The 25,775-nt window shown below is 35.4% G+C and overlaps 2 protein-coding genes across 2 annotated transcripts; one reads left to right on the top strand and one right to left on the bottom strand.

The window, feature by feature from the left end:
* Positions 1-14,258: 14,258 nt before the first annotated feature.
* Positions 14,259-14,930, top strand: LOC120163580 (E3 ubiquitin-protein ligase SDIR1-like). Its single transcript, XM_039173483.1, has one exon. The coding sequence runs from the start codon at positions 14,259-14,261 to the stop codon at positions 14,928-14,930; it is 672 nt and encodes a 223-aa protein (XP_039029414.1).
* A 282-nt stretch (positions 14,931-15,212) lies between these two features.
* On the bottom strand, positions 15,213-17,179 carry LOC120165147 (cell division control protein 45 homolog). The gene has a single exon (XM_039174733.1). The coding sequence runs from the start codon at positions 17,016-17,018 to the stop codon at positions 15,231-15,233; it is 1,788 nt and encodes a 595-aa protein (XP_039030664.1). The 5' UTR covers positions 17,019-17,179; the 3' UTR covers positions 15,213-15,230.
* Between the last annotated feature and the right edge of the window lie 8,596 nt (positions 17,180-25,775).

The following is a 25,775-nucleotide window of genomic DNA, read 5'->3' on the forward strand; positions in this document are numbered from 1 at the left end:
CGGTGGGAGGTAAAAACTGTGTACTTCCTGTCATCAAACGCTCCAAGCACATGTATACGAGAGGACCACAATCCCCTCTGGCTTCCTTCGTTTGTTATGGCGCAGTCTCATCTCTGATAACTGTAACATTGAACTTCTTTGGCTTCTTGTTTTCAGAATTAGTCCAATAATTAATTGCATCCAAGAATTTAGCCAAACGAGAGCTCCATCCCTTAATAATATCTCTCAAATCAGACAATGATATATAATTTATCATGTTGTCATATACTATTGTCTTTAGGGATGGGAGCTGAAGCTCGACGAGAAGCCAATGAGTATGTTCCAAAACAGGGATAAACACCTGCATCGAAATGTAATAATTCAAATTGCGCACTTATTTATTAACACCTTTAAAATATTTAAACAAATATACTAACCTTATCGACCTCCCACCATGCAGGATAAAGTTTAGCTTGTCCATTAGCCAACACATATGATTCCTGTCGTTGATTCTTCAAGTGAACTACGTGAAAAAACGTCGGCATAATTGTATATCGCGTTTTTTTTATATTTTTCTTCAATTTCCTTACAATTAGAAGACGTGTCACCCATGCATCAATATGTTGTTTTACAAAAAAATACATATCTTAGTGAATTACATAAATTTTAAAAAAAAATTAATCAAACTGAAATATAAGAAGAAATATAATACTTACCCCCATCGAAATAGCCGTTGTCTTCAACCCCTAATAATACACCCCACCAAGACCGTTCAATCAACAAATGCATATCATTGTTGAGTTTGTATATGTCAGCGTAACACCCTTGGCTCCGCTCATGTAGATAAAAATCAACTGCGGTCTTAGCCCAAAGGGTATTATCCATAATTGTTTCCGGTAGTTGTTTCCTCTCCACTTCATCTGCCGGAATGGTATTGGCCGGTAACTTATACGAAAGCCAACAGTTATCCATCATGTCCGGCACGTGAGGGGGCTTCTCAATAATTCGATATATTACGCCGTGTGAATCGGGCTCTAAAATGTTGGGAGGGACCTCTTCAACGATGACAGTGGCCTCTTGAACGGTGGGAGGGGACTCTTGAGGGATGATAGGGACCTCTTGAACGATAAGGGAGGCCTCTTGAACGATGACAAGTGAGTTGGGCTTTTTCTTACGGATTCTTCGCACTATTGGGGTGAACGGAGACGTAATGGCACGTGCACGCCGTCTGATGCGTGAACTCCGTCTTGCAAGAAAAACTCGACGTAGAGCATCCACCTTAGCGGGCCGCTAAAAATAAATTAATACATAAATCAATAAATAAACATACATGATATTAAACAGTGAAAACAAATACAAATAAATTTCAAACTTGCACGGTATTCACCCAAGTCATTATTATATCATTGTTCACAAAATGCATCAGATAACATTCCAGAAGTAAGCACTTATATAAACATTTAAAAGGACAACATATAGGTTTAGTGCAGGTTTAATGACAACATAAAGAGTAGTAGTTTATTCTTGAAACTTAAATTTTCAACACTGTGAAGTTAGTATTTGTCTTTTGGTTGAAGTAATGCAATTCATTCAAGTTTCAATTTACAGAAGAAGAATAGAATCTGAAACTTAAAATCGCAACGCGAAAATGACTATTGCAATGCTAATTTGACTATCGCAATGCGAATTTGACTATCGCAACGAGAGAATCGCAATGCGATTTTCATTTCGCATTGCGATTCTTTCGTTGCGATAGTCATTTTTGCATTGCGATAGTCATTTTCGCATTGCGATAGTCATTTTCGCATTGCGATTTTCATTTCGCATTGCGATTCTCTCGTTGCGATAGTCATTTTCGCGTTGCGATAGTCATTTTCGCATTGCGATAGTAAACTATTCTTCTTCTGCAAATTGAAACTTGAATGGATTGCATTACTTCAACCAAAAGACAACCAAAAATAATTATTAACTTCACAGGGTTAAAGAATAAACAGTTAAACAGTATTGGCAGCAACCGAATGAATTTACTAAGTAATCTAAGTGAAATTACGAGTAAATTTATCATCAAGTTAAATATGAAAAATATTAAACTTACCTCGTTACGTAGAGTATGAATCTCGTTCTGCAACGATGCTACAATATCACGTAGAGCTGCTACCTCACCACGTAAAGTAGACACCTCAACACGCCATACACCATTGTCATCGCGTAAAGTACCGACCTCCTCACGCAAGGCATTGACCTCATTACGTAACTCCCCTAACTCATCCCGTGGAGGTAGATATGGAGAACAAGGAGATAAACGTCATGGCATCTTTGTCGGTCGCCTATCATGAGGTGATGGTGGAAAAGAGGCTCGATGATGTGACAGAATAGGTGATGACTCTTGTTGTGGAGGTGTATATTCGGGTCGATCAGGTGATGGCTCTGGGTGAGGTGATGGCTCTCGAAGTGGTGGCTGCTCATCATCCGTGCCATCAAAAAAAGCTTACTAGCTTGTCACCAATCAGTGGCAAGCTCAGCTTCCGTGGGTGTCAGCTTCTGTAATGGAGTGTTGGCCTCCTAACAATATAAAAGCTCAAACAAAGTTAAACGTGTACTAGTAATAACTTGTTTATAAACATATGGTAGTATTTGTGTTAACTTACATTATTTATTGTAGTATACATTAGTAAATCTTCCCATTACTGCAAGGACCATTTACTCTTCCAGGAAATAGCCCTAGGAATATCATTAGAAGTTTTTAATGTATATGTCTGCATGGCGGGAATGGCCTCAAATATCCAAATCTATAAACAATATAATAACAAACATTAGTAATTGTTAAAGAATTAATTATAATTTTGGAAACATTATATAAAAATTATTACCTTAAAGGCCCAAATAAAGCCTGACAAAGTGTATTTGGAACCATCGCCACGCAAACTTTTCCGATCATCAAAGGCAGACGACAACTTATTCCATGTAGCTATCCATAGATACGAACACCATGGACACAGGTTCTATGCATTTATGTCCTCTACCAATTTAATTAGATCATTAGGAATAGGTTGTCGGGCCTCTCTGCCTAAAAAGCCGGCTCGCAAAAGTATTAGAAGGCATACTCGGACAACATCGACGTCATCCATCCGAGTAAAACCATCTTTCTTATTCAATAATCTCGTCAAGTCTTCCACGTGTAAATTCAACAGCTCAGGAAAAACCCGGGAAAACCATGATAGGCGGGTAATATGTCTAGTGTACCGATCTACATCATCGTGTCCGAAGCGTAGACCGGTGATTAAGCAAAACTCCTCCTGCCCAAAACACGTATACGCCGGTGGAAAATCAAACCATATCTCTTCATCAGGACGTTGTATAGTCTCTGGTAGATAGCTAGTCATGGTTTGAAGAAACATATGGGTCAACATATCATCTCCGCCCGGATGTTGTACTTTCAGCCATAGCCCGAAGCAAGTATCCTCAAATATTTTTTCTTTGTGCAGGTGAAAGCTTCGACGCAATTGTTTTGGCCAGGCTTACTTTATTTCTTAAGGTCAATTGAGCCGAATAAAAGTTCTGCAAAAACAATAAACATACCAAGTTAGATATACTAAAAACTACACTGTGAATATATAACAAGAACAATAAACATAAAGAGTAGTAGTTTATTCTTCAAACTTAAATTTGCAACACTGTGAATTTAGTATTTGTCTTTGTTTTTTAGTTGAAGTAATGCAATTCATTCAAGTTTCAATTTGCAGAAGAAGAATAGTTTCTGAAACTTAAAATCGCAACACGAAAATGAAAATCGCAACACGAAAATGACTATCGCAACGCGAATTTGACTATCGCAACGGGAAATGAAAATCGCAACGACAGAATCGCATTGCGATAGTCATTCTCGGTTTCAAATACTAAAATTGAAAGAAACTTGAATGGATTGCATTACTTTAACCAAAAGACAAAACAAAGACAAATACTAACTTCACAGGGTTAAAGACTAAACAGTTTAGCAGTATTGGCAGCAATCGAATGAATATAATAAACAATCTAAGTGAAATGGTTAATCTATTATTGAAAACACCAGTAAACTTATCATCAATTTCAATATGAAAAACCTAATAATAATGCAAAATTTTCAAAATAAAAATAATTAAAAAAACTAACCCTCGGTGGTTGATTTGGTTGATTTTCCATTTCTGACCGTGAATGATTTCGCCGGAGATGGAGACTGATATCGTCGGAGATGGAGACTGATTTCGTCGGAGATGGGGACGGATGTCGCCTTAGAGAGTGAGAGATGGAGATGAGACTGAGTTGTGATTTAGGGTTTTAGGTTATGAGTTGCGATTACGAGATATACTGTGGACGGTTCAGTGTTCTGATATATTAATATATTTGTGTTTGGAATTTGAAAAAAAAAATACACGTTGGATATGAATGGCACTATGTAAATCGTATTGCGATAGTCAGATTCGCGTTGCTATTTACGTATTCGCATTGCGATTTTCCAAATTCGCGTTGCGATTTACGTATTTGCATTGCGAATTAGGAAAATCGCAACGCGAATTTGGAAAATCGCAATGCGATAGTTAGAATCGCGTTGCGAATCTGGAAACTGATTTGCGATACCGGAGATCGTGTTGCGAATTATCGATCGCATTGCGATTTAGTTGGTCATTTTGGCAAATCCAAAAAAAGTTTGTTAAAATCGTATATTATAAGACATTTTTGGTCACTGATGTTATTTTCTCTTTTGAATATGATATTATTGTAAGGTAAATGTAATGATTTAATGTTTGAGTAAAAATTTTAGAGTTAAATTGGATCACAACAAACTATGAATTTTAGAATAATATGAGACAAAGATAAGAAGAAAGTAAGAACGAAAAAGAAGTTATCCAGATTAGCCGAAGTCGCCCGCGTTTTCTAATGCTTGGAAAATGTATTGAAATGTTTTAAGTAGAAGGGTTTTCTTTCAAGAATCCCTTTAAAACCATCTAAATCCCATTTCTTTTCATTTTCCAAGAATCACAATCTTAGCTTTCTTCTTTAACCATGACTTTCATGCAGCCCCAACAAGGTACTTGTTCATTCATGGCTATTCTTCTTCTTTACGTCGTTGTTAATCTGGTGCCCTTTCATTACACGAAAGGAGTTCAGGTTATGGAAGTAAGTATGAAGTTGCTTACGGAACTTGAATCGTTGGGCTTTCCACGGGCCAGAGTAGTTCGGGGACTTCATTATTCAGGTGAGCTCTCGAATGTGTATAATATATTATTTTTTCTTCTGAGAGATATTTTGGAGATTCTTTTTATGTTTTTATACGGTTTTTTGTTCACTGGCGCAGGGAATTCTAATATCGAGGATGCTGTGAATTGGATCATTAATCAGCAGGATGATTTAGACATTGACCAGATGCCCCCGGTATGGCTTTTCCCTTTCTTGGTAGTCGCGGCGGTCAACCGGCTAAGGCTGTGCCGGCCCCTTCGGATCCGCCCTGGACATAGGCCTGTTGAATGATGAAACTTTAGGTTCATGTATTTATATATTTTGCTCGGAATGGGTTGAAAATGACGAGCTTTTGGTTTTGCATGCTTTATCACAAGGTTTTCTTTCTCCTGTCACAAGTGGCAATAAACATGGATATGGAGTCCCCTCAGCCAGATGAAACCACGAAAGCAGTAAATATCATAGAACAAAAACTAAGGTTTGCCTTCAGCAATCCCTTTGTGATGAAAGCTTTTACCCTTTGTTAAAACTCATAGTACCTGTCTACCCCTTTTCCCATTCTATTCCTTCTCATGCTCATTTGGTAGGGATCGAGTTCACATAAAGAATCGGGAAGAAAAAGAAGAAGAAAGGGTCTATATATCTTTCGAATAGTATCTCTAAACACAAGGAAAACTAAGAAATCATATTGAGCTTGATCCTGTTAAAAAATGTAGGAAAAATATAAATGAATTGATTGAATCATGACTATTCATGAAAAATAATTAAGTCTTTTCATGAAAATAGTTATTTCATTTCACTTTAAAAGTCATGTTTTTCCATGATAACCTTTTGATTAAAAGGTTATGATTTTTAATCAAATGGTTAAGTCATTTCATTTAAAGGTCTTAACATTTCAATAAAGGTCTTAACCTTTTAATCCTCTCCCTATATAAAGGCTAAGTTGTGACACATTTCAACACACAACTTTTACTATTTTCTTTCAAGTACTTTCCTTTCAATTCTCCGATTCTTCAAAAGTCATTTTCCGGTGATAGATAAAGACAAAAATTGTGTTAGATTGTTCACTACGGTTGTGCTTACTATCGTGAACGTTTGTTGTTGTATCCTGGGAGACCGACATTCAACGTTACTCAAAACAGTGAGGAGAGGACGAATCTGTCTTAAGGAAACTGTTCATTCATGCCTCAACAAAACTCTTCTTATACATATTCAATTTCATCCGATTACATGTTCTATTTTAATTTCACATTTTTTAACTTTATTATTGAAATGAAATTTTTTTAGATTGTAATACTACAACACTATTTTTCAATATTTTGCAACAATCTTAAGACATATTCCTTGTGTTGTAGTTCAATCTAAACTCATACAGATTATTGTGATAATATATTTAGGTAAATATATATTTCATTTCATATTATATTTATTATTTCAGTTTTGATTCCGATTACAGAAAAATGTCTGATACTTCATCCAATTCACAATCTAATGCGATTGTCGCTACACAGACTCAGGCTGCGAGCCAAACATTACCTATGACCATGAGTCATAATAAAAAGCCTGCGAAATTCAATGGTGAGAATTTCAAAACATGGCAACAGAAAATGTTGTTTTATTTGACGACATTGAATCTGGCCAAATTTTTTAAGGATGATCCCCCTACTATTATAGAGGATGAAGTGGATGTTGCAACCGCGTTCAACATTATCGAAGCATGGAAGCACTCTGATTTCCTATGTCGTAACTACATCTTGAATGGTTTATCTGATGCACTTTATGAAGTATACAACGTAAAGAAAACGGCTAAGGAACTATGGGAATCATTGGACCATAAATACAAAACTGAAGATGCTGGTGCTAAGAAATTCTTAGTTGCCAAATTCTTAAACTTTGTAATGGTTGATTCTAAAACTGTTGCGAATCAGGTGCAAGAATTCCAACTGATCATTCATGGTTATCTCGCAGAAGGGATGATTGTAAGTGAATCCTTTCAGGTGGCAGCCATGATTGAAAAACTTATGTCTGCTTGGAATGACTTTAAGAATTATCTTAAGCATAAGAGAAAAGAAATGACAGTGGAAGATATGATTGTAAGACTTCGGATTGAAGAAGACAATCGATGTGCGGCTAAAAGGCTAAACAAAACAGTCAATCATAACATTGCCAAGGAAAATGTGGTGGAAGTCAAGGACTTCAAGAAAAGAAAGCAAGCTCAAATTGAGTCTAAACTAGGACCAAAAGGCGGTGTTTCTAAGAAGCAAAAATTCCAAGGGAAATACTTTAATTGCAATAAGACGGGACACATGTCATCCGAATATAGGCTTCTAAAAAGGTCCAGATTGTGACAAAAATTTCCAAGGAAGTATCTGAACTTGACCTATGTGTTGTGGTCTCTGAAGTTAACATGGTTGATTCAAATCCAAGAGAATGGTGGCTTGATACTGGTGCCACACGCCATATTTGTTGTGACAAGGACTCCTTTGCAAAGTTGGTTTCTTGTGAGAAAGGAGAAAAGCTCTATATGGGCAATGTTGCAACTTCCAAGATCAAGGGGAAATGCACTGTAATTTTAAAGATGACTTCTGGCAAAGAGTTGAAACTTCAAAACGTGTTGTATGTGCCTGACATACGAAAGAACCTTGTCTCTGGGACCCTCCTAAGTATATATGGCTTTAGGATGGTGTTTGAATCCAGAAGTTAGTTTTATCAAAAGGGGGAATATTTGTGGGAAGGGGATATGTATTGAACAATATGTGGAAACTCAATGCTATCTCTGTAAAAGCTAAAAATATAAATAAGAATGATTCTTCGTCTTCTGTTTATATGATTGAGTCATTTAATTTATGGCATGGTAGACTCGGACATGTTAATTATGATACTTTACGTAGATTAATTAACTTAGAACATATTCCTCCATTTCACATTAATTATAATCATAAATGTGAAACATGTGTTGAAGCTAAACTAACAAGGTCTTCATTTAAACCCGTTGAAAGAAATACATAACCTCTTGATCTAATACACAGTGATGTTTGTGACTTAAAATTTGTTCAAACTAGAGGAGAGAATAAATATTTTATTACCTTCATTGATGATAGCACAAAATATTGCTATGTATATTTGCTTAAAAGCAATGATGAAGCTATAGAAAAATTTATTCTCTTTAAGTAAGAAGTTGAAACCAAACTTAACAAAAGGATTAAGAGGGTGAGAAGTGATCGTGGTGGTGAATATGCTGAACCATTTGGTCAATATTGTGCACAACATGGTATTATTCATGAGGTAACACCATCATACTCTCCTCAATCGAATGGAGTAGCAGAATGAAAAAATTGAACATTAAAGGAAATAATGAACGCTATGCTAGGAAGTTCTGGGTTGTCACAGAACATGTGGGGGGGAAGCTGTCTTATCATCAAATTACCTTTTAAATAAGGTGTCTCGCAAGAAAAAACACAATACGTCATATGAGTTGTGGACAGGCAAGAAACCCTCCTACAATTACTTGAAAGTGTGGGGGTGTCTTGCAAAGGTACTGGCTCCTTTATCAAAGCAAATGAAAATAGGTCCTAAAACAGTGAATTGTATTTTCATTGGCTATGCTCACCATAACAATGCATATCGATTTCTTGTGCATGAATCAAAGAATCCAGAAATTCACAAGAATACGATATTAGAATCTAAAAATGTCTCATTCTTTGAAAATATATTTCCTTGTAAAATTAGAGAAGTTGGCTCAAGTTCAAGGAAACGAACTTTAGAAACTATTAATGAAAATAGTCAAGACTTCCAACAAGAGGTTGAAGTCGAGATAGAGCTAAGAAGAAGTAAAAGGGAACGAGTAGAAAAATCCTTTGGATCGGATTTTCTAACCTATATGCTATAGACTGAACCTGTAACTTATAGCGAAGCTATACATTCATCTAAAAGTAATTTTTGGAAAGATGCCATAAAAAGTGAAATTGATTCCATCATGCAAAATCATACGTGGGAATTAGTGGATCTTCCTTATGGAATTAAACCATTAAATTCTAAATGGATTTTCAAATAAAAAAATGAAAATAGATGGAACAATTGATAAGTACAAGGCCAGATTGGTTATTAAAGGGTACCGACAAAAGGAAGGTCTTGATTACTTTGATACATATTCACCCGTATCAAGAATAACTTCTATAAGAATGATACTTGTAATTGCCGCTTTACGAAAATTAAAAGTACATCAAATGGATGTTAAGACAACTTTTCTTAATGGAGACCTTGATGAGGAAATTTACATGGAACAACCTGAGGGTTATGTAGCTCCAGGACAAGAAAAGAAAGTATGTAAGTTGGTAAAGTCATTATATGGACTTAAGCAAGCACCAAAGCAATGACATGAAAAATTTGATAGTGTTATGATATCAAATGGATTTAAAATAAATGAGTGTGACAAATGTGTGTATGTCAAAATCACTAATGATGGATATGTAATCATATGCCTCTATGTTGACGACATTCTCATTATTGGAAATAACAATGAAATGATAAAACGTACCAAAAATATGTTAAATTCAAAATTTGACATGAAATAAATGGGACTTGCTGACATGATTTTGGGCATCCAAATCAAAAGGTCATCTGAAGATCTCATATTGACTCAGTCATACTATGTAGACAAGATTCTTGAAAATTTTGGCAAGGATGATTCTGGTGTAGCCAAAACTCCGATAGATACAAGTCAACATCTATCTAAAAATAAAGGTAAAAGTGTTAATCAAATGGAATATGCAAGGATCATAGGCAGTCTAATGTACCTTATGAGTTGCACTAGACCTGATATTGCTTTCACTGTAAGCAGTTTAAGCATATTTACAAGCAATCCAGGGGAGAAATACTGGAAAGCAATTATAAGGGTATTGAGATATCTCAGATATACTCGAAACTATGGATTGCATTATTCTAGAGATCCTGCTGTGTTAGAAGGATTCTCTGATGCCAGTTGGATATCTGATATTCAAGATACCAAAGGCACAAGTGGTTATATTTTCACATTGGGAGGAGGAGTTGTGTCATGGAAATCCTCAAGACAAACAATTATAACCAGATCCACGATGGAATCTGAGTTTGTAGCCTTGGACAAAACTGGAGAAGTGGCAGAATGGTTACGAAATTTTTTGGAGGATATTCCTGAATGGCCAAAGCCTATACCCAAAATATGTATATATTGTGATAACCAAGCAACAATTGGTAGAGCACAAAATGTAATGTATAATGGTAAGTTAAGACACATGTGACGTCGACACAATACCATTAGACAACTGATATCAACTGGAGTTATTTCTATTGATTTTGTAAGATCAAAAGATAACATTGTGGATCCGCTAACCAAAGGGTTGAATCGAGATCAAGTTGATAAAACATCAAGAGGAATGAGAGTAAAGCCCATGAATTGTTAAGGCTCTATATGAAGGAAAGCCCAACCTAGTTGACTGGAGATCCCAAGATCTAGGTTCAATGGGACAACCTACTTGCATAGACCGGTGAGGTCACTGTGGGGGTTTTATCCCCAAGCCCATTCCTATGATTAAAACAGTGACTAAAATGTGGATAAGGTTAAGCAATGCTTTTAATGACCAATATGTGTTTCGTTGAACTGAACAACATAAGTCACCTATGTGAGAGTGAAGTGGAGCCGCTTCAAAGAGACTATTGGGGCATAGTTCTCTAAGCTCTTACAGAACCAGGAGATGTCCACGGCTATATAGACATAACCATGAGAACCAAACTCTTGTCAGTAAGATATTTGTGTGAGGTATGTCATCGCTTACACAAACGATAGGACAGTTCAAGGACATCACGTCTACTGGACAGCCAGTAAGGTAAACATATTTTCACAAGGGAAGGTTCAAAGGGGGACGCCTACCTATCCTATGCAAATATCGAACGTAGAATCTATCACCACATCGAGTCAATGCTTTAAACAATGAAATTCATTCATGTGGGGGATTGTAGGAAAAATATAAATGAATTGATTGAATCATGACTATTAATGAAAAATAATTAAGTCTTTTCATGAAAATAGTTATTTCATTTCACTCTAAAGGTCATGTCTTTCCATGATAACCTTTTGATTAAAAGGTTATGATTTCTAATCAAATGATTAAATCATTTCATTTAAAGGTCTTAACCTTTCAATAAAGGTCTTAACCTTTCAATACTCTCCCTATATAAAGGCTAAGTTGTGACACATTTCAACACACAACTTTTACTATTTTCTTTCAAGTACTTTCCTTTCAATTCTCCGATTCTTCAAAAGTCATTTTCCGGTGATAGATAAAGACAAAGATTGTGTTCGATTGTTCACTACGGTTATGCTTACTGTTGTGAACGTTTGTTGTTGAATCCTGGGAGACCGACGTCCAACGTTACTCAAAGCACCGAGGAGAGGACGAATCTGTCTTAAGAAAACTGTTCATTCAGGCCTCAACAAAACTCTTCTTCTACATATTCAATTTCATCCGATTACAGTTTCTATTTTAATTTCACATTTTTTTAACTTTATTATTGAAACGAATTTTTTTTAGATTGTAATACTACAACACTATTTTTCAATATTTTGCAACAAAAAATGCAGAATTCCTTGCCTGTTAAATCTGTTAAAAAGGATGAACTTTCGAGAGGATGTCGAAGATCTCTGAAGCTAGCTTACATGGTAAGCAATTTCTTAACTCAATTGTTTCCGTAGCTAATCGAACTGAAGGATCAACTGCCTATATGTGTTGTAATTTTCTCCATCCATGACCACGTGCATGGAAATGTAATTTGCAGGCCCAAAGTGAATTTCCCTTTCATGTAACTGAATCAAGTGTATGTTTCATGATATTTGTTTATAATCTTATAAGATGATATTTGTTTATAATAGAATGAAGAATTGACGACAACCATCACTAAACCACACGTTGGCTTCCATGCACACTGCCAGGACCATCCAGCTCCAAAATTTCATGCAATTCCCTCGGTGCCTCAGGAGCAAGTGAAAGCCACAAGGAGACACCTTCCCCGATCCAACCAAAGAATGATCCGCCATGTTAGATTCTCACAACAAAGTCAGTCTTTGTCAGTGGCATTCCATATTTGAAGCACAAGGCTACATCGACGACCAACATCTAGTCTATCGTTATTAATAATACACATTTAAACATAACTGTTAAATTCATCATCGATCATTGATAAATTTTTTTTACTATGGATAGCGACATTACTTTTAAGCTGATTGTCTGATAATTTTTTCTTTTACTTTCTCTTTCTATAATCTGATTATATTTTTTTTCTAATTAATCTTCCACTTTTCGTATAAAAATAATAGATGATTTTGTTTATTTTATAACATATTCTTTATCTGCTCTTGTAGTACATATTTCTTCTTCTTTTTTCTTCTTAAAATTGGATTTGATGTTGCTTCTCCATATTTAAATGACGTTTATTTAATCATCATACTGATTTATCTCTATTTTAATCCTCAGATTGTGTATTGATAAATACTCACAAGTATAAAAGATAAATGTGATTGAACTATGATAATGTCAATGTATCAATGAACTTTTATCAGCCGCAATTATGTTGGTTTATATATATCATTTATTTAAAATATTTGAATATATTTTTAATATTTTTTATATAATTTTTTATTTTAAAATAATTAATTTATATATTTTTGATGCTTCTAAAAGATATATATGATTGATATAATTAAAGTTTCTGACGTAGTAAAACTGCTCTAATGATGTGTTGAAAAGAAAAATTGTTCATGCATATGATAAAAAAATATTTTTTTCAAGTAGAGTTTTTGTTAAAGTTAATTAGACCACACAATAATTTTTAAAAAACGTATGAATTATCTAACGCTTTTAGAACGCCACCAATTATTTTTGACATTGTGCATGTAAGAAGTCTACAATAAACGACATATACTTCAAATGATTTCTAAATATCTTTTTTTTAATTCCTATCCATTGGATTTTTGTGAATCCGCCATACTTTATTCTTCCATTTGTTTTCTTTTTCCAACCCATTCCTTACTTTGAATTCTTCGTTTTTATCTTTATTTTATCTCTTTATTCATTTAATTCAGAGTTAAAGAAAAAACAGAAGAACTTATATTCTTCTATTGGAATCTCTATATAACTCCACAGTAATGGGCTGGATTATATTTATTTTGAGTTCGTATATAACTTGTCAATATCTAATATCCCATACACATTGTTTCTTACATAACACAATCTTTCATATTTTAGATTCAATTAGATTCTAGAATTACTCCTCAAATGATAGACGAGTTGTCTTATAGCCATTAGATTCCATATACCTAATTCTATCCCCTTTATTTTATTTTATTTTTTTCTAATTATTTTTTTAATATTATTTTATTGTAAATTTGTCTCTTCCTTTTATTTATCATTATGTCACATTGATACAATCTAAATGGACGAATTTATTAGACCAAATCATTGCATAAAAATAAAAAAATAAATACCATTACTTGATTGAGCTAAGCTCATGCAATTTATTCTATTATTTATTTATTAAAATAAAACTTTCTTTTGATCAATCATTGAATTGAATGAAATTGGTTGAAATGAGTATCATTCTATCGAAATAACACCTTTTTAAAATCAAAAATCATATACCCTAAATTGATATCATACGAATTTCTATTCTAATTAGGACTTGAAATTGAAGAAACAAAAACAATATCAATATAAAAATAATATTGATTGAAGGTAAATATGATATAAATATAAATATAAGTAATAAAAAGATGGAGCAAACCGGAGTTTTAGGGAAAAATTCTTGACAACTTTTAATAATTACTAGAACAAATATTTTATTTTAAAATATAATATTACATACATTCTATATGGTCAATTTTATTTTCAACGCATTAATTAAAAAAATTGCCCTCTGACATAAACAACGGAAAAGTCCGATTATTTTGCGCCGCCATTGCGTGTGCTCTATAAAATACTACACAAGCAGAGTTTAGCTTTAACCTCAGGCTCAAGTTTCGTTTCAAACGTTAATCAATGGAGTACAAGGTTGTATGGCATCATTCTCACCCTCTGCAAATCATACCCCACCACCGTCAAATACCTCCGGCTTCAATCTACATTGTGTTAACCGTTAATGTCCGCTACATCACCACCGCCTCCGCCGACCCTTTCTTCTCCCAACGAACTCTTTGTTTCCGTCTGAACCTTCTGCAAAGCCCCCGCCGCCTTAACGAGGTTCTTGCTCCAAAGCTTGCAGAGCTCAGAGTCGACACTTCCTCCGCTGCTTATGAAGGTGTCCTTCAAGATATAATCCAATGTGGGTTTCGAACTGTTCGTAGAATATTGGACCGGGGATATTCCTTCCAAGCCTTGCAATTACTTTCCGATATGCTTGTGGGACTGGAACCCATGACCGACGAGGAGACCTTGATGAGCAGAGCTTTGGCGGAATCGAGGAGGGAACTTGAAAACAATAACTATGGAATGGCAGGAGCGACAGAGTCATCTGTTAAAAAGATGGTAAAGAGGGTCAAAGTAGAAGATGGGGAGAAAGAAGAGTGCATGGTGTGCTTAGAGGAACTCAGCGTTGGATTTGAAGCATCTCAGATGCCATGTTCTCATCTCTTTCACTGCGGTTGCATCGAAAGATGGTTGAAGCAGAGCCATTATTGCCCTATTTGTCGGTTTGAGATGCCCACCAATTAGATGGATGACAATTCTCTGTGTTTCAGTTTTGTTCATTAATTTGTTTCTTGTAGAACTTGTGTTTGCTTATAAGTTGGTTTCGTTATTTTACCTAGAGAAAGGGAAGTAATATGATTGAACCGAAAGTTGAGGATGAAACTTAACACCCGAGAAAAAAAATATTAAAATATCTGCTGATCATAAACTGGAATTTTATTTATGAAAAATTCCAAACAAGCTAAAAATTTGCTTAAAAAAAGAACAAATGTTTCCAATTTAACAAAGCCAAGTTACAATTGCCCTAATGTTGAAGGCTTTACATCAAAGCTTCTCAGTTAGTTTGACCATGAAGGAATTAACAACGCCTGCATCCAGCACAATCCAAGAAGACTCGAATAGTTCGTGGAAGAATTCAGCTCCAGTTTCCTCAGCCGCGTTCCTGAATGCAAGACCGAACGCATTCCCTTTAAGCGCTCCGAGACGAGGCTTCCCACAGACCCCAACAATCAACACCTTGGATGGCTCCTGCAATATGCAGGCACAAAGCAAAGGTTTCAGCTTTGCACCCTTCTCCTTCAAGGCATCCATTAAAAAGTAGCAGAACTTAGTCAGAGCCTGGGGGTGACCCAACAGTTTTGTGTCTACTGAATCTTCAAGCTTCACCCACCTAAACTTTCTCCCACTCCTGATGCACCCACTCTTTGTTATTGAAGCACTTCCTTGCCTAAGAATAGCTCTTTGTATCTTGATTGCTTGTTGCATTCCAGATTTCAGCTTATCAAGATTACTTAGGGACAGTGCATCGTATGCCACCCCAAACTGCATCAAAGCACACGTGCCATCTGATTGCATGAACGATTCAAGCAGTGCAGTAACCCCATATACCATATCTGCTGCTGAAACCCTTGAAGTATAACCATGTAGACGCAAAAAACTTTTGTAGTAGAAATCATTAAGTCCGTATTCGGGCAAAATTTGTTCAAATTGATCTTTCATCTTCTGTTTTACTTCATGATTCATGTACTGGAACTTCTGCTGGCAATCTACAAGTGCAAATCCCATCCTTGCAAGCAGAAGCTTAAGCTTCTTCATACCATTATCACTCCAGGTCTTCAACTTAGGGGCAATGTATGACGAGCACAGCATTGAATCAAATAAATTCCACTCTCTTAACAACATAAGTCTTGGTTCATCTTCATAAGCAATTCTTGAGGAATCAGGTGCTCGAACCTTGGTACCATCTTTAAGAGTCACCGAAGTAACGGCATCGAGATTCCCTAAACTGTTAATATGCTGCTGAAGCTCCATAACCCCAGCTTCATACCTCTCATCTGTTAGCCTCTCATGAACAAACTGATCAGTAAGTGAAACACAAGCCAGCCAAAGCAACTCATTCGTGTTTTTCCTCAAAGAATGTGACAAATCATACATCAAACACCCTGATGGCTTTCCATGGAAAGTTCCCATCCGATAATAATCCCTTTTCAGTTTCTTAAAACGCCGCGACACTGGTTCTTCACCTTCTGAAGATGATCTTCTTCTCTTCCTAGAACCATCCTCGGCTCTCCCTTCCTCCTCATCTTCGTCCTCGCTTTCGCAGTCTTCATCTTCTTCACTATCCAACTCTGAATTATGCAAAGAATAGCTAGCATTTGCCAACTCCTTAACCTCAAAATCATAGGACAGATCAGCCAACCGTTCATCATCATTAGTGTAAAGAACAACCACCTGATCATTCTGGTCACTCAAGTTATGCAAATGAATCGGCCTGTGACTATCTATGACAAAAACCCTCGCAGCTGACCCTAGCTTAAGATCCTCTTGGAGATCACGGTGGCACCCCCAGTTTATCAAAAGCATAGTAACGGGCTCATCAGAGGAAGAACTCAATTCAGATGCAGCATATTCTCTGATTTCTTGAAAAGAAGACACCGGATAACACGAGTATCGGACTGAATCAGATTCAAGAATATGGAAAATGATTTTGAGAGCACACAGAGAGTCAACATCGGAGGTGGACGGGAATATAAGTAAAGGCGAGAGAGAAGATGCCCTAGCTGATTCCCTAAGCCTCGAGTAAAATGGCTCCACACTTTCTTCCCTCACCATCTTCTTCTGTTTTCCTCAATCAGACGCTCAAATGTAATGAAAAATTGGAAAAATTTCTATAGAAAGGAACGACAACTGGGAATTTGGGGTAAAAACTCAAGACCCAGAAACAATAATCCCTTTCTTTTCTTCACGTTATTTCACTAGATTGCATTCTAAGATCTATAAAAAGAAGCTCTTACTATAATTTGATTCATATCAAGCTTAATTGGGCATCAACAATTCATAAAATTGGGACAATCCTAAACAAACAATAAAATAAAAACCAGATTACAAATCGGTGATATAATAAAAATACAGAAGAACAGTTTTGACTTGAAAGAGAACTGAAACTAAATATTGTTTCAAGTACCTGAGATTGAAGAAGGAGAAAAGAAGTGAAACTTTCTGAGCGCCTTTTGTTTGCTTATTTTGAAATCCAGATCTGAGAGCAAAAGAAAAGACAGCGAGAAACGGAGGGGGGGCGCTGTCTTTTGTTTTATCTGCGAGTGATTTTCATTTGGGATTTTTGAATTTTAGGGGCTTTTCACTGAAATTTTGAATTGTTTTGAGCGACCGCGAAATTTTGGCGCTCTTTGAGCTTCACTGACGCCAAACGGATTTGCTTTTGAAAAAAAATCAACGGTCAAGGTTAAATTGCCTTTTGGCGTGGAGATGAAATTAAAAAGGGTTAATTTCAGTAAATTCCCATAATTATTGTATAAATTTTGAATTGGTCATAAACTTCATCGTTAAATCAATCAAGTTCTTCTCTTAGTTTGGTTGTTAAATGAAGACGAATGTCAGTTCGGTCATATTAGAGATTTAGCATATTTAAAATACAATGATAGTTTAGATCTCGTGTGTTTAAAATACAAATAATGTTAATAAATTTTATAAGAAATATTTATTATCAAATTTAAGTTATACAGTAATACATGTGTTTTTAAATAATATTCTTGTCAGGTTTACATTCTATAATATCTGATTTAATAAATTAATAAATATAATAATTTAATTAGTAAAATTTTATTATAGAGATATATTTCAACTTTAGATCACAACTTGAAAGATTTGTGATATAATTATTTAGATTAAACATTTTATTAATCACATAAAAAATTTAAAATCATTTGAGCGACCAACGAAAGCAGTGATAAAAGATTTGACGTTACATTATACATGATATTTTCAAACATTATATGGGCTTTCGAAACATGAGTTTTCAAAACCATATAGAGATTGTCTCAAAGGTTTCGAAACCTTCTAAGGAGATTTCAAAATCCTACTTCAGGTTTTAAAAAGATTTTAAGAATTCATAAAATCCCAAAAACTCTTATAAATTTATTTTGACGTCTTTTTAACTTTTTAAAAATCAATTTTAGATATTTTGAACACATTTTAAATAATATATAACTAATTTTTTTTATAATTTTTTTTTTCAACGCATTGTTATATCAAATCCATTTATACATATTTATCAACCTTCAACCATGCACATTCAGAATAAAATAAAAGAATAATTAAAAAAAACAATAAAACAATCTAAGTGCAATTAACATGTATGTATATATATATATGTCGCAACCGTCTTTCGGTTGAGCTCCGGAATTGGGCTTCGACTTGAAAAATGTGGATTAGAGTCGCCACCGATCATTTATTTAAAAATAAATGGGTTGATCGGATACCCTATTTCTTACCTGATCTGCGTCTTACCAGAAATATGTCGAGCTCGGGAGTCGGTTACGGTCAAGGAAGGATTAGCACCCTTGAACCGCCTTTTCGGTACTACGTAATTTCCAGTTGTCTTAATTAAGAAAAATAACAAGTTAAATTAAAAGGTAAAGTTTCGACCCCAATTACTTACCCTTGATTGATTTGAAAATATCCTTAAAAAATCGAGAAATGTGTTAGATAAACAAGATAAAGAAAACAAATAAGATAAAAGGGAAAAATAAAATAAATAAAATAAATAAATAAGATAAAGGAAAAAAATAGTAAAATAATAATTATATATAGTAATATTTGAAAAAGGAAAAAAAATATATATATATATATACACCAAATATTTAAAAATAGAAAAGCTACCCTCTCACTTCACCGAAAGTGAGAGGCTTTAGTCAGAAATAAGATAAAAAAATGGGTCCTCTAAGTTAGTAATATATAATATAATATTTAATAATAATAATGATAAAGACACAAGGTTTTTAAAAAAATAATATAATAATAATAAATAAAAAAACGAAAATAATATATATATATATATAAAGTTATAAGATATATTACGTAAATAAAAAAATAATCAAATAAAAATAATTAAGAATATATATATATTAATAATAGGTATATAAATAAACTATTAAAAGTATAAAAAATATGACTAGATAAAGATAATTACAATATATAGTAATAATAGATTTATAAGTAGAATATTAAAGAAATATATATATATAATAATAATAAAATATAGTAAAAGAATGAGAATAATCTAAAATATATATATATACATATAATAATAATAACATGAATAATAAAAATAAATGAATAAAATATCCATATAATAAATAAATGGACTAATATAGATTTTTAAAAAGCTCTCCCCCTCCTTTAACCGAAAATCAAACCGGTATTTCAAAATAAGCCTCGGGGTAGATCTAGGTTCGAAACTTCGAAACCCTACCCATTTTGGTCATCGGCGCAACCCACGTTTTGAGTTATTCGAACTAAATCTCAAGAAAAATAACGTGCACATTCAAAAGAAAGAAAAAAAGAAAATGTTACCTTTTATTTCTTTTTCGAATCTTTTACAATAGTTTTGCCTTTGTATCTTCCCGTGCTTTCCTATATGTTTTGTGTGTAAATCGTCTGTCAATCGTGTGTTACAATAGTGAGCTACAATGGCTATTTATAGTGCTTGTGGATCCTATCTTTAGGAGTTTAAAACATAGCAAAATTCTATCCTATTTTAGGAGTTGAATCCTAGCAGAATTCTATCCTATTTTTGAGAGTTTGAATCCTAGTAGGACGAAAAAGGTGTGTTGACAGCTGCCCCTCTTTGCCCATAGTCGTGTAACGGGGATAGGGCAAAGATTGAAAGACACACTTTTCATTCGGTGGAGTTGAAAATTGACTCTGATGTTTCAATAACTCCCTGTCGAATTGAGTTACGGATGACTCCTCCGTCGTGAAGTCGAGTTCATCTGGAAGCTTCTGAGCACTATATCATTCGTCGTGAAGTTGGAATCGAACTCAAAGCTTTTGGCGAGTGGCCTTTGAATCGTCTTCTGGATCAAGATACTTCGTCGTGAAGGTGAAACTTGACCTGAAGACTTCGGTGTTGATGCGTTACAGATGACTCATTCGTCGTGAAGTTGGGTCAATCTGTTTGTGAAATTGGAATCGTACAGGGCCCCTTCGTCGTGAAGTTGAGCCTGAGAATTGGATATCCTTCGCCATGAAGTTGAAATCCAAATATTGTTCCGAGTCCAATATCCTCCGCTGTGAAGTTGAAATTGTTTGTTGACAGTCAGTCGCCCCTTTGCTGTGAAGTTGAGCTTGTGTTGTCTCGAGTCTAATATCCTTCGCTGTGAAGATGAAATTGACTCTGAACGAAATCTTATTGACAATCAGCCGTCCATTCGTTGTGAAGTTGAACTTGTGTTGTCTCGAGTCCAATATCCTTCGCTACGAAGTTGAAATTGGCTCTGAAATTTGAAAAATGTTTGTTGACAACCAGCCGTCCCTTCGTTGTGAAGTTGAACTTGTGTTGTCTCGAGTGGCACGATATCCTCCGTCGTGGAGTTGAAATCGCGGATGAAACTGAAAAGTTGTTCGTTGACAACCAGCCGTCCCTTCGTTGTGAAGTTGAACTTGTGTTGTCTCGGGTAGCACGATATCCTCCGTCGTGGAGTTGAAATCGGCTCTGGAATTGGGAAATTGTTTGTTGACAACCAGCCATCCCTTCGCTGTGAAGTTGAACTTGTGTTGTCTCGAGTCCAATATCCTTCGCTGTGAAGTTGAGATTGGCTCCGAAATTGCTTGTCGACAGTCAGCCGCCCCTTCGTTGTGAAGTTGAGCTTGTGCTGTCTTGGGTCCAATATCCTTCGCTGTGAAGTTGAAATTGGCCCTGAAACTGGGAAATTGTTTGTTGACAACCAGTCGTCCCTTCACTGTGAAGTTGAACTTGTGTTGTCTCGAGTCCAATATCCTTCGCTGTGAAGTTGAGATTGGCTCCGAAATTGCTTGTCGACAGTCAGCCGCCCCTTCGCTGTGAAGTTGAGCTTGTGCTGTCTTGGGTCCAATATCCTTCGCTGTGAAGTTGAAATTGGCCCTGAAACTGGGAAATTATTGTTGACAACCAGCCGTACCTTCGTTGTGAAGTTGAACTTGTGTTGTCTCGAGTTCAATATCCTTCGCTGTGAAGTTGAAATTGGCTCTGAGATTGGGAAGTTGTTGTTGACAAGCAGCGGTCCCTTCGTCGTGAAGTTGAACTTGCATTGTCTGGAGTCCAATATCCTTCGTTGTGAAGTTGAAATTGGCTATGAGATTGAGAAGTTGTTGTTGACAAGCAGCGGTCCCTTCGTCGTGAAGTTGAACTTGCGTTGTCTGAAGTCCAATATCCTTCGTTGTGAAGTTGAAATTGGCTCTGAAATTGAGAAGTTGTTGTTGACAAGCAGCGGTCCCTTCGTCGTGAAGTTGAACTTGCGTTGTCTGGAGTCCAATATCCTTCGTTGTGAAGTTGAAATTGGCTCTGAAATTGAGAAGTTGTTTGTTGACAACCAGCCGTCCCTTCGTTGTGAAGTTGAACTTGCATTGTCTCGAGTGCCACAATATCCTCCGTCGTGGAGTTGAAATCGCGGATGGCCCCTTCGTTGTGAAGTTGAACCTTGACTTGAATATCCTTTGTCGTTAAGTTGAAATCCAAGTATTTTATGTTGCGGGTGGACACAATTCCCTTCGCCGTGAAGTTGAAACCGTGGAGACCCCTTTATTGTGAAGTTTGGCTTCGAGCTAGATATCCTTCGTCGTGAAGTTGAAATCCACTCTCGAGCAAATTGTGTCGCTTTGAGTTCAATATCCTTCGCCGCAAAGTTGAAATTGACTCTAGCTAAAACCTGAAAAAGTTATGCATATATGTGATGCTATGTATGCAATGCTCTTAGGTGTGCCTAAAATGTATATGCAACATATGTTATCTTGGGGCTCTGGAGATAAATCTCAATCTCCAGTTGCCTGTCTGGAATCTTGATTCTTGAATCTTCAAATTTTGATCCCTGATCTTGAATTCTTCAAATGTTCAAATCTGATGTGCACATTCTATTTTTGATTTGAGAAATGCTTCTCGACCATCTCAAGTATGTGCCTGAGCTGAGTGTAACGGTTCAGATGATGCTTCAAAAGAAGTTGTCTTGAAAGAGATATAATTTGTTTCAAGGGAAACGATCTCAAAGGTATCTGTTGTTTCATGAGAAACGGTCTCAAGGGAAACAAAATTATGTCTTAAGGGAAATAAATTTGAAGATTTTGTGTTTCAAGAGTAACTGTCTCAAGGGAGACAAAATTTGTTTCAAGAGAAACTGTCTCAAGAGAGATAAAACTTAGTTCCAAAAGAAACTGTCTCAAGGGGGACGAAATTTGTTTCAAAGAAAACATATTTAAATATTTTGTTTCAAGGGAAACTGTCTCAAGAGAGACAAAATTTATTTCAAGGGAAAATGTCTCAAGAGAGACAAAATTTATTTCAAGGGAAACTGTCTCAAGAGAGACAAAATTTTGTTTCAAGGGAAATTATCTCAAGAGAGAAGAAAATTTATTTCAAGGGAAATGTTTTCAATGTTTATGTTTCAAGAGAAACTGTCTCAAGGGAGACAAAATTTGTTTCAAGGGAAACTGTCTCAAGAGAGACAAAACTCTTCTAGTGAAAACGGTCTCAAGCGAGACAAATCTTGTTTTAAGAAAAACAATCATGAGTGAAATAAATCTTCTTTCGAGTAAAACAGTCCCAAGTGAGACAAAGTCTGTTTTAAAAAAGCAATCTCAAGTGAGATAATCATCTGCATTAAATGAGACTGTCTCAAGCGAGACAGAATTTATATTGGAAATGTCGAATCTGAAAATGAATGTCGATCTTTCTATCTGTCGAGTTGGTTGAAGTGTAGCTTCTTGCTGCTGAGCTAAGCAACCGATATTAATTTGTAAATGTGCTTTTGAATCGAGTATCCTTCGTCTTGAAGTCGAAACTTGACTCTAAAAGCTGCAAAAATTATGTATGTGGGAAAAAAATGACAAATATGATGTTATAAAATGTATGCATAAGATGCATGTAACATGAATTGGTTATGTTTTATCTCCTGAAAAAGGTCTGATAATTTGCATTAGGATGTTGAATCCCCAAAGATGCCCCAATATCCAAAAATGCCCCAATATTTGATGTTGAATCTTCAAAGATGCCCCAAATGTTCCTTATTTCTTGCTTCAACATTGATTTTGAGCATGAGTTTTGTGTCTAAGAGTCACATGTCATTTACCAAGATCCACTATAGAGAGACTGTCTTGTTTGAAAAAAATGTTTTTCTTTCTCTTTTATTTTCAAAGTTTTTGAAAATATCAATAAAGAGTTTTGAAAAATGTTTAATCCAAAGTTTTGAAAATATTGTCACTTTTATGGTTTTACAATTGAGATGAATCATAAAACTAGAGTTCATCGGATATCAAAGAATTAATTACAATGTCAATCCTTCAATAAATTATAGCTATTTGACATGCGCCCAGATCAAAGCTATTTCTGGGAAATGGTCAAGCAAAGAAAGGATAAAAAGTCTCAGGTTATTGTGTTTGGTCAAAGGTTTGACATTTTTGTTCATTTGATGCTAAATGGTTTGACATTTGATGCTCAAAGGTTTGGTGGGGTAGCTTACATGCTCATCTACTGGAAGTGTTCTCTGACTCCCAGCTTTTATGGTCACACTCGGATTGTGTGATGCCTTATCGATGAATTTGTGTGATCGCCTCAGTTGCACAATTTTTATATTCGAGCCACCTTTTCAGGTTTTCAACTCGAACACTCCTTTGGTTTCAAGATGTTATTCAGGATTTACGTCTTGAACCCCCCTTTGTTATTTTTCTCTATCATACATTAATTACATTGTTTTTTGCAAACAAAGATTAATCCTGATGGGCGGGATGAAATCTGAAGATAGTCTCTCTTGTTTAGAAATCCATGTATGATTAGAAAGGACTTTTAAGGCACGTAATGTAGGCCAGGGTTCATGGTTATGAAAGAAAAGGATAAATAGGCCCAAACAAGTGTTTCAGGGTGTTGAACCAAGGATCAATTCATTTTGATGCCTTCAATCTTGTCTTGCTCAAAATGTCTCTTTCTCTTAATGCTCTATGATCTTCGAGTGAAGTGATTCGGGAATGATTGTGCTTGATCAATCTCGTAGTTTGAAGCTTGATGTGCCATTTGTCTTTAGGGAATCTTTGCATGTGCTTTTTGTCCCTTTTTCTTTTTTCTTTTTGTTCTTTTTTGCTTTTGTTTTTTGCTTCTTTTTTTTTGCCTTTTTTATTCTGATTGAATCTTTGCACTTGGCATCTGGTTCACCTTTTGGTAACTCCTTTGGATTGATGTCTTCACTCATGTGAGCAGATTTCATCCACATTGCCCCCAGTGTGGAGGGTGATCCTTGGTTAGGGTTGAATCAGAAGAAAAATACTATAGGCTCAAAAGGGGACACAAGGGATATATATTTTCTCTTGTTGTGAAGGGATAAAGAAAGAAAGCCGTTCTTCATTTCATACATGGAAGTCCTCACAGGAAAGGTATCCTCAGGGGGATAGATTTTCAGGATTAATTCTATTCACATGAAAACAGTGTAATTAACGTGTGATAGAATTATTTCGGATGAATTCTTCTTTTTCCCCAGATGTCTCAATGTTCAAGCTCCCCGCAAGATGCCCCAAGTTGTGTCTTTAGAATAAAGCTCATGTTCAGATGAACAACTCAACGCCTTGGGTTAAAATGTCAATTTTGAGTCTAAAAAGACAGTGGTGTGATCTTATTGACTCAAAGAAAGGTATGGGTGTATCAAAAAGATAAAGGCAATGTTCAAGAATTTCAAAGGGAGGTAATGTCAAAATTTGGTCTTTTTGGTAATGACCATGAGTTATTTTGGGCAAAGAATCAAGGTATTTTATTCTGGGGTTTGATAGAGGATAAGAAATGTCTAATCTTGTCATATATCAAAAAATCTATAATTCTTGAAGAATTAAAAGAATCCTTAATTCATTTAATATTCAAAGAACTAAAGATTAAAATTTGTTCAATTACTCCACCTTAGAAAGTAACATGAATTCAATCGATTAAAAGATGTGTTCAAACAAAACAATCCTCTAAGTGCAAATGGTATATGTCATGCCCCCTTCGACAAGTGCCTTACAGATTTTAGAGGAATGTTTGGGGTTTCTTATGTGGTAACAGCTAACAGCTTCAACATCGTAGCCCTTAGGATATGGAGATTCTTTAGATCATCATGGCAGGCTTTGTCCTACAATCAGCTGATCAGGCTCCCATTGTATTATTTTCAGTTTTTTTTTCTTTAAGATTACAATCTTGCTTCCATGTGGTTAAATCCACTTCATCGAATCTTCTAGGAAGAAATTTCATGAAAATGCTTTAAAATGTAGATGAAGATGCAAAAATGCATGAAATGTTCGAGGCATTGATCTAAGAAATGTGCCTGTTATTATGAATAATCCTTATTGGGGACAAAAATGTTT

This window comes from Hibiscus syriacus, unplaced genomic scaffold (genome assembly GCF_006381635.1).
Source record: "Hibiscus syriacus cultivar Baekdansim isolate YM2019G1 unplaced genomic scaffold, ASM638163v2 tig00002919_pilon, whole genome shotgun sequence".
NCBI classification, from domain to species: Eukaryota; Viridiplantae; Streptophyta; class Magnoliopsida; order Malvales; family Malvaceae; genus Hibiscus; species Hibiscus syriacus.